We start from the raw sequence: 10,410 nt of genomic DNA on the forward strand, positions 1-10,410 counted from the left end.
CCGTTTCCTCCTGTCTTTCCTCTGGCATAGCCGGACAATGCATACTCAGAAAGGAGATCAGCCATAAGTCTGGTATTTCCAAATTTTCAAGTGCTTGACTTAACAACTAATCGCGTTCTTTTAACAGTTTTTTGGATGTAATTTCCAGGGGTGGTGTCTTTGTTAGAGGAAAAAGATAAAAATAAAATTCTATTATGTACAATTCAACCAACATGCACCATCATCTGGTGTGAACCCTGACCATCAGCACTGCAGTGCAGACTTTGGCCACTTGAGTTACAGGACTGATTGTAGTAGGTGGCAGCAGGAGAAGGGGAGAGGTGGTTGGTTGGCTCCATATGCTGGGTCCAGGGGTGATGGGGGAGAGTCTGACCCAGCCCAACAATCATTCCTTCCTCCCACCACAGTGGTACCTCCAGAGTGGAGAATGGGATGGCCAGAGGAGATAACAAGGGGATTCCAATCTGGCGGTCTCTTTTCCCCTATGGGGAGGTTGGGGGACTCTTGCCCCCAGGTCATGCCCTGGGGATGGGAAATGTGATGTCTTGGTCCTGTGCTGGATCAGTGGAGCCCAGCCTGGCTTGACTCAGCTCTTTTCCCCCTTTCCTCCGTCCTGCCACTACAGCTGCGCTGGCAGCTCCCAGGCATTCCGAGTGCAGCATGGGATGGTGGTGATGCTGCTGCTTTAAACAATGGGTAGCATGGACTTAAATCTTTAGAATGTTTGTGTGTTCAATTATAATTTTGGCAGGCTGCCAGAATTTTCCTGAGGAATGCAAGTGAGAAGGGAAAGGGTGATTTTTTTTTAAATAGTTTACAATTCAACTGAACCTGAATGGAACTTCATGAGACAAATAAAAGGCATTTCTTTAGCCTGCGGGCTTTCCCCTTGCTGAATTCCAGAGACCCATTGCAAACAGTGAAAATGTTAGCACTTCTGAAAAAAGGGCACAAGCAACTCTTAAAATGAAAAGTGCTGGGCTACCTAAATATAGCTGTCAGCTACCCATATGATGAAGGAATTTGCTGCTAAAACAACAAAGTCAAGGGTCAGCGTAGAAAACACTTCATATACAGGTAACCCTAATTTTTTTTCTTCTTTATAATGCATTGCACTTCTTGGCATCCTTGAAGATTCTAAAGGCTCTTTGTTTCTTAAGGTGCTTTCACTTACATGAAGGTACACTGTGCCTGATTCTTATTGTCCTGGAAACACAGAAAAAAAGAGATGATGTGGCTTAAGTAGGCTGTGACTGTATTAACCCATCTCGGAAGTAACTGGCAGTAATCCATGCAATATTTCCTTCCTTAATCACTTCCACCTGGTAGAGGGTTGCCATCAGCCCTCCACAGCTGGTCACTGCTGGCACCCCACTGCCTTCCCTTTGTATGAGAGTTAAGGGGCTGGGGAAAGAGGTTGTCTCCTTGCTGGAGTAGACATTAGGAGCCCCGATCTCTGTTCCCTAGCTTTCTTAGGGGATGCTTCCCCATTAGGTCCACTTCCCATTCTGGTTTGTCAGGGAACCAGAGCCCCTATGGAATGAGTACCTGCACTGGACTCCTGCCACACACAGGCACCAGCAATTAGCGTGACTGTCTCCTCCCCACCAACCCGATTCCCAGATGAATGGTAATTTCCTTTCTCATGTTGGCCAGAAATATATCCTGTCCTCATCTGGTAGGTCTACCCAATAGTCACTGAATAACAGACATAACCAATATATTTTCGTGGGTAATTACCAATCCTCCCCATTCCCCTCTTAAAGGATTTACTACCCTTCTTTTTCCATGTGTCCAGACAAAGCATAGCCACCTTGAGATTGCAGGGGTTGCATTTGCACTAAAGCCATTTTACACTGCTCTGTCATTAAAGGGACCTTAAAATGGGTGTAAATGTAACTTATGCCCATTCTAAAGACCCTTAACAATGCCAGAGCAGTGTAAAGTGGCTTTAGTGTAAATGAGAACCAGGCCCATTGTCTTCATTGGGGATACTTCTGATTTACTCCATCATGAAATCAGACAGTGCTACATTTTGATAAATGTGTAGTGAGGATGTTTTAAGTCTTTTGAATTTTTAAAAAACAATTATACAAAAATATGCATAAATTAAATAGTGGGCAAGGAAAAACAAGCAATTAATGCCTTACAAACACACAGCCTTCTCACCCCCACAACACCTTCTTAGTAAATTTCCTGTACATTGAGGCAGCTTGCTTAGTGCTATTGAATCCCAAAAACATTGTTGCAGAATTTGGTACTCGGGCTTGTCTGCATTGGAAAGTTTTACCTAGTCTACTGATATAACCTCCTCTGTGGAGGCTCTTATTCTTGTTTAAAAGTGCCTTTTTATTTGTTTAAACCACTTCCTAGCACACGTAAGCTAAATGAGAAAAAGATACTCCAACACGGGGATAAGAGTGTCCCTATGGGAGTTTATACTTGTATAACTATCGGTTTCAATTCACAGCTTAGGTTATACCAAAAGGCCCTTCTCCACATTGTCGAGATCTCAGATACCAGACTTCTAAGTGGAGCAATGTCCCGCAAAATATGGTTTCCATAATTGCCAACATGAGGTTTTGAGGCCCATCACCTGATTCATATGCTTAATTATGGTGATTACACATGCTATTGTAGATAACTGCACACATTAATGGGTGTCTCTTAAAAAAATACAAAGTAATCTAAAATTGTAAATCTGAAGTTTCCGATCCAGAAACAGTTCTGCCACAATGATTTCATTAGCTTCTCCTGGAAAAAAAGCATTCTTGCAAGATTTCTGTTCTACAATCTTGTGTTTACTCTAGAGATGGCAGTGCATTGAATATTGACTATTCTAGGACCTTTGTTGAATGTGTGAAAGTAGAGAAAGAACTGACAGGGATTTGTAGGGGATCTTAATGCATGACAGTCTCTGTTAGCAAGAGTCAGGCTAGCTGTAACCCTAATAACGCGAGATTTGTAGAAGCGAGGATTGTGTGAGGCGAGTAGAAAAGAACTGTGTGAGAAGTTGTTTCGACCTTGTGTAGATAATGTGTAGATAATACAAAATGTAGACTGGAGTCTCTTAAGTGAGAAAAACAAGATATCAGGATGACCTACGTATAAACAAAATGTAGCTGTTGTTTATTATTGTCTGTAACAAAAGTATAAATGCTGCTGTAATTGTTTACCTGTTGAGAGACCTGTCTAGGAAGGGGAGACCCTATGTCCTAGTGCACTCTCTCCCTGCTGTAGCTGCTAAACAGAATAAAGTATCTGACTCTGCTGCACCCAACCAAAAAGTGAGAACTAAGTTTTTCTCCGACAAATGACTCATTCGTATAAAGGGTCCAGCCCTGAAGTCCATATTCAGCAGAACTCCAAAACTAAAACTGCAGGATGTATGAGCTTGAATTTTCTGGGACAATCTGTCACTTCCTGCATTTAAATCCACTGTGTAACAATTAATATTACGGCCAATATCTAACTGCCCAACGCCTCTGTCTCACTCTATACTGCATGTAACTTGCTCAGCTATATTTTTATAATGTGTAGCTATCCTCCAGTGATATTTTTTTAAGTCTCCCCTCATATATGTACAGTCAACATGTTGCTGTTTCAACAGGTACTGCCATGGCTGCAGGGGTCTTGCTGCAAAATGAATTGCCTTATTGTTCATTGGTAAAGAGCAGTGCATATCTTTCAACTATGAGTTCAGGTAATCATTTTCTTTAATATGCCCTTTAAAAGGAAGTTTAGATGAGTTTTTTGAAAAGGAATCATCTCTAAAAAATAAAAGCCATATACATCCATTATGGCTAGGTTGTGGGGATAGTGTGTGTGTGTGTGTGTATATGCAGTACAAATAATTCAGTGTGTTATTCAAACATCACTATGACCAGTAACCACCTTGACATGTTTCCCTTCAATTTGACTTTCTGTTTCTGTTAGGTTATAAATTCTTAAGGACAAGAACTGTGTCATCTTTTGTGTTCGGGAAGTGCTTAGACATTGTGGGGTGCCACAGAAAACAAATAATAAATAGTAACAATTTTTACAGGCAATAATTATGATTCACCACTTTGGCTGAATACCTCCATATGGCACTGAAGTCAATGAGAGAATAATGGCATTTTGCCTCCCTCAGTCTCACCAACTGCTGGCTGCACTATAACGTCCTTGAATTTGACATATATAGAAGAAAAATGTTACTGACTTATGAAAATCCATACAGAATTACATCTAAGGAGGCAAAATAACTGATGAGCTGAAAGTTTGGTGTAGTCAATGGATGTAGCCAGCATTGGAACCATCTCTAAAAAAATCCCCTTAATCACAAATGATACTTAAACCTCAGCACCCAAGAATTATCCAAACAAAAATAACTTCTAAAATTCCAAACATTAAGACAATTGTAAGGCCTTGGAAACAGATTCAGAAGTTAAACTAAAAAAGCCTATAATCACCCCATAACAGACACCCCAAAAACTTGCCTTAGCAGGCCTTCGGGTCTAGAAATCCACTTAATTCAGAGTGCTAGTGTTTCTTTTTTGAAATTGATAGTGACATGTCAGGTTTTAAAAAAGGGTTCGTAGATAGCAATAGCCCAGTGGGATGAGGGGAGTGCTATTTTCTAATCCTCAATTAGCATGTGATTGGTAGAGGAAGGCATGGCTTGGTAGCAGACACTCATGGGCAACAGCCATGGAGCAGACTTTAATACTTCCTCTCCCTCCTGGCATCAGCATTAGGGTTGGAACAGGGTAGCAAAGGCTCTTGGGCAACAGCAACACCCAAGGGAGCAGATTTTAGATGTTCCTCTTCCCTCCTGCCATCGCTGGCAAGTGGTAGGGCTGGGAGCAGCACCAAACCTCTCTGTGTGCCCTTACTAGACAAGTGGCACATCTGTTCAAAATCTAGTAACGTCCTTCCTGTATTCACCTAGAAGAAAGAAATTATTGCCTGAGGTTTTTAAACTGGGAAAAAACACTTTTTACTTACCTGGTTTTATCATGCAAGTTCCACTTCAAGAGGTATCGACTTCCATTGGTGTAAGTATGCAAGTCCCAACGACATCAGATGGTAATCGCATGCCCAGATTGAGAGTAGAACATGGCCCAAGAGAGGGCAACAGGAGTAACATGTTTATTGGGTTAGGTTATACTAATTTTTCTTCTGTCTTTTATTTTCTCTACCCTGCTCGTCAAGATCCATAAATTGCGCTCTAACAAAGAACTGACATGATGACTATTATTTTAAATGTTTTTTACAGTCCTTACCCCATGCAAGTGATGGTTTGGCCCTGTGATTTTGAGGGTGCTGAAATCTTTCTGGCCAGCTCAATCTCCCTCTTTAGCATGGAAGCAAAGAGGGAGGCAACTCATAGCCTGATACCTACTGCTTGAAACTTGGAGCAATCAAATTATATGGCTGCTTCACCCAGTAGATTCAAGAGCTTTGGTTAATAAAAAGCTCTGCTCTGAAAAAATAAACCTTTTGTTTTCAATAACAAATTGTGTTTTGTTAGTGGATATGAATGGTCCATGAGTGAGCAGTCTGCAATTCATCACTGAACAATTTCAATAGCAACACACTAATCCCCATCATTACAGAACTAACAATGCATTTTGGAGCAGCTAAGTGGAGGGCAAAAGATGGCAATGGGCTGTCAAACTAATCTGTGGGGGAGTACAGCGTATTTACTTACAGATTTATAGAAAAGCAGTGCCCCAAACTACATTTTGATTGTATTTTGGTGTATAATATACTGTGTAGTATGTTCTGAATGTACAATAACTGCAATTTACTAAAATACTCATTTTGTTTCGGAAAATTGTCCCAGTCCAGTTGCAGAATTATCTACTTGAAATGCAACTATTCTCATCAGCAGTGGAAACAGTTTGTCCCAAGCAGAATCAATTCATATAGAATTTAGCTGCCACAAGGGTAGCTGGCATCAGTGGCTTCATTGTTTGTTACTATGGAGACTGCTCAGCCTATCCTGAATAGCTGTTAGATCATACAGAAAGATACACATCTCTGCGTAACTTCAACATTGAGCAAGTTGGATTTCAGATCCAGTTTGTTTTCTACGGCATTCATAAAGTGTTGCAAGGGGGTGATCGATCATGGAGGGTTCACCCAGGAGGCGCTCAGCTGTGAATATTTTTAGCAACTTTTTTCAGGGTCGGAGGCATTCTTCCTCTGATCCCTTTCTCCGCATACTCCAAAGGCGCCGGAGCTCAGTTGTAGAGGTCCTCTCATCATCCACGCACCGTGTTATGGTAGCCATATCATCTGTAAGCCCTGCAGAGCTGAATGCAACTTTTCCTGAGAAAAAAAGTGAAGTATTTTTAGATTATTGCCAAAAATCATATTTGGGTTTTATAGCTATGTATTATATAACGTGTACTAAAGGTGTATAATCTTATTCAGATGTTTAGATGTATATAAATACGTATGAAATAGTTCAAAATCATTTTATAGTGGTTATTGTTTTATTATATATAATTGTATTTACTGATATCTTACTCAGGGCTTAATCTGTGCTTTATTTTTAACTTGTAGAGCATTTCAGTTTAACACCTTGGTTTCAGAAAATAATTAAAGCAAAAGATAGCTTAACATGTGTTTGTGCAGGCATGCTGTACATTTCTAGATAAAAGGTGACTGTGATATTTGCCTCATCATGGAGGATATCACATACCTATAATTTCATGAAGAAGGAAACTAAGTTGATGTCATGAATAACAGCACTAATATAACCTTCAGCACTAATATAAGCAAAGAATGGTATTTTTATTGTGAATCCTTGCTGCTTAAATCTCTTGAAAAATCTTTAATATGCTATATTTTTGTAATTTAATCATTTAAAAGTTCGCTGTATTATATTTTAGGGTAGTGATGATAGTTTGCTAACCTTATGTATTCTGTTTTTCTTTCTGTTGTAGGAAATTCAAGGCGTCCAACCGCAAAATATACTAAGGTAGGGGAACGCCTTCGCCATGTCATTCCTGGTCATATGCAGTGTTCGATGGCATGTGGTGGACGTGCTTGCAAGTATGAAAACCCAGCTCGATGGAGTGACCAAGAGCAAGCTATTAAAGGACTTTACTCTTCCTGGTAATATGCAGTATTCAGTTTCACTAAGCTTAATTATATTAGCTCCATTAGAGAATTTAGGGTAATAAATTTATATTGCATTTTTCTACCAAATATAAACTGCCAAGTTAAGTACAGTATGTACTGGAATAAAAGGTTAGTTAAAAATTAATACTTAGCAGTAAGCCATAAAGGCCTTCATACAAAGCCCATCAAAGTCAATGAAAGACACACATTGTCTTCAATTGGTTCTGGCTCAGATCCAAAATAATAAATACCTATTTACAGATTACATGAATGTTCTCAACTACAGACATTTTCCCTTGAAATTTAAATACAGCTGTTAAAATATGCTCATTGGTTTAGATTAAAATGAATGAAAACATTATTGAAGATAAAATATTATATCATATCAACAGGGGCGGCTCTAGGATTTGCGCCGCACCAGGCAGGGCGGCACGCCGCGGGGGGCGCTCTGGCGGTCGCCGGTCCCGCAGCTCCCGTGAACGTCCTGCAGACGTGCCTGCGGAGGGTCCGCTGCTCCCATGGCTCCGGTGGACCTCCCGCAGGCGCCAGGGGCGGCTCTACAAATTTGGCCGCCCCAAGCAGTCATGCCCGGGAGGTGCCCCCGAGCCGCGGGAGCAGCGGACCTCCCGCGGGCATGACTGCGGAGGGTCCGCTGGTCGCGCGGCTCGGCTGGACCTCCCGCAGCTGCGGGCGGTTCGCTGGTCCGGCGGCTCCGGATGAGCTGCCGCAGGCATGCCTGCGGGAGGTCCAGCCGAGCCGCGGGACCAGCGCACCGGCCGCAGTCTGGCCTGCGGGAGGTCCACTGGAGCCGCCGGCCGAGCATCCCCTCCGCAGTCATGCCTGCGGCAGGTCCGCTGCTCCCGAGGCTCCGGTGGACCTCCCGCAGGCATGACTGCGGCAGGTCCGCCGGCCCAGCCTGCCGCCCCCCCGGGAAAGGGCCGCCCCAGGCGGGTGCTTGCCCCGCTGGGCTCTGGAGCCGGCCCTGGCAGGCACGCCTGCGGATGCTCCACCGGAGCCGCGGGATCCAGCGGACCCTCCGCAGGCATGCCTGCGGGAGGTCCACCGGAGCCACCTGCCGCCCTCCCACGGGACGCCGCCCCAAGCGCGCGCTTGGCGCGCTGGGGTCTGGAGCCGGCTCTGCATATCAATAATAATATTGAAAGAATTTTTTCCATCTCTATGGTCACTGGAATGTATTTTTAAATTAATATTGACATTTTATAAAAATGAGTTAAGAAGAAACATGTAAAATGTCTCTGAATAGGAATACAGAAATTGTGATCTGGGTAGCCATTATCTACTTAAGTTTTGTATCATGCTCATCACCATGGTATTTGAGCACCTCTCATAATGGTATTTTGTTATATAACTTAATTGTTTCAGTGGGATTTATAAAGCATGTAATCTGATGAAAGAATTTTCAAAAAGGGTATAAATGCACATTGCTAATTATAGATACCTTTTTATCATTTTCAGAAAGCTATATATTTTGGTAGATTACCCATGAAATTATCATCACAATGAAATATCCATCCAAATTATTAATTTATTTTTTCAGGATAACAGATAATATATTGGCCATGGCTCGACCCTCAACAGAAATTATTGAGAAGTATAACATTATTGAGCAGTTTCAAAGGTAATGAATTTTATTGATAATGAATTGCTCTAGATCTTACTGATATAATCCCTGATCCATTTTTTCCCTCCTACTTAGATTTGGATTGTTGGTAAAGGTCCTTTCATTTTAGCAATATGCAGGTAAGCATCCATTCTGCATTTAGGAGAAGTGTATGTTTTAGAAAATAAGGGTCAATGAAATTATGGCTGTATATAATGTGACTATTCTGTTCCTTGCTTAAGGTGTGACATAAAAACAGTAATTAACCTTCAGCGTCCTGGGGAGCATGCTAGCTGTGGGAATCCGCTGGAACAAGAAAGTGGCTTTACCTACCTTCCTGAAGCTTTCATGGAGGATGGAAGTAAGTTCCCTCCTGCTGCTTTTCCTCATTAATTACATGTACAGTACAGTACATGCAGATTTTCTGACACACAGCTTTTGGATTAAGAGCAATTATATAAGGAATACTATACACAAAATATAAAAAATTAAATTTAGCAAAGTCCAAGCTTGGATAGTACATTGCTCCCTCTCTCATGCTACTGTTGGCTGAGGTATGTGGTTGGTGTGTTAAATTTCAGTAGAATGAGCAGCTAGAGTAAATAGAAAACTATGCCTGGTAAAAAGATAAATGGGAACTGAGCAAAATAATATAGAGCATATTAACAGTGTTTCAGACATGTTTGTGAGTAATGTTGCACTTTTCAAAATGTCTGTTTCTTTGATTTGAAGAGGTTTGTATCAGCAATACCATTACTTTTTCATACTGCACTGAGTGTATCTGCTTAAGAAAGTTAAGAGCCATTGAGTTAAGATGTGCTTTTATGCCCAAACAGAATGTTACACGTTTCCTATATATAGCTCAGTAATTTTAGTATGAATCACTCGTTTTGTTATACCTTTTCCATTCCAGCTGAGCTTTAGTCTGAAACATCTTAACTACCTCAGCATGTCCATGAAATTCTCACAGCAAGCTCTCTCTGAAATGTGAAAATAATCTGTTTCAAACAAATATATATAGTCAGTCCTATTAGGATTATTTTTATTTTTTCAGTACATTTATTTATGACTAGTCATTTCTCTTCTGCATATGGAACAAAAGATTTAACATTGTGTACTAAAGAAAATAATTCTCTCTCTTTTTAGTTTATTTTTATAATTTTGGATGGAAGGATTATGGCGTGGCATCTCTCACTACTATACTGGATATGGTAAAAGTGATGGCTTTTGCCTTGCAGGAAGGGAGGGTAGCTGTTCATTGTCATGCAGGACTTGGCCGAACAGGTATGTGTTCAACTTCAAAAATTAATATGAACTTATTTTCTATAGGTACAAAATAATGGCAGATATAAATCATTATAGGTTTGTTTAAATTGTGTATTTATCACTCTGAGGAGGTATACCGTAGAGTGATAAAACTTGGAAACAAAATTTATTTGTAAAAAATAAGTCATTCTGACAGGGGCAGCAAGAGGACAAAGTTAACAGATATGAGCTGTGACCCAAAGAGTTAGAGAAACTTTGAATCCACGTAACAATCTCCCAGCAATATTGAAACTGTACAGCTTCCTCACCTAGGCAGCTGCTACTCCACATAGTCTCCAATTAAAAAAATAATTCACCTCGTGCTTTTCTGGTCTTGAATACAGTTATCTGTGGTTACCCTCCCAACTCAG

At 41.0% G+C, this 10,410-nt stretch overlaps 1 protein-coding gene across 2 annotated transcripts in view; it reads left to right on the plus strand.

The window, feature by feature from the left end:
* Positions 1-10,410, plus strand: part of PTPDC1 (protein tyrosine phosphatase domain containing 1) — a 46,274-nt gene that overhangs the window by 20,989 nt on the left and 14,875 nt on the right. For both annotated transcript variants that reach the window (XM_045025061.1, XM_045025060.1), the window contains 5 exons: positions 3,611-3,703; positions 6,936-7,107; positions 8,672-8,752; positions 8,977-9,095; positions 9,881-10,018. In XM_045025061.1, the coding sequence (XP_044880996.1) occupies positions 3,619-3,703; positions 6,936-7,107; positions 8,672-8,752; positions 8,977-9,095; positions 9,881-10,018 (595 nt within the window). In that variant the 5' untranslated portion in view covers positions 3,611-3,618. The remainder of the gene's footprint in view (positions 1-3,610; positions 3,704-6,935; positions 7,108-8,671; positions 8,753-8,976; positions 9,096-9,880; positions 10,019-10,410) is intronic.

This window comes from Mauremys mutica, chromosome 7, assembly GCF_020497125.1.
Source record: "Mauremys mutica isolate MM-2020 ecotype Southern chromosome 7, ASM2049712v1, whole genome shotgun sequence".
NCBI classification, from domain to species: Eukaryota; Metazoa; Chordata; order Testudines; family Geoemydidae; genus Mauremys; species Mauremys mutica.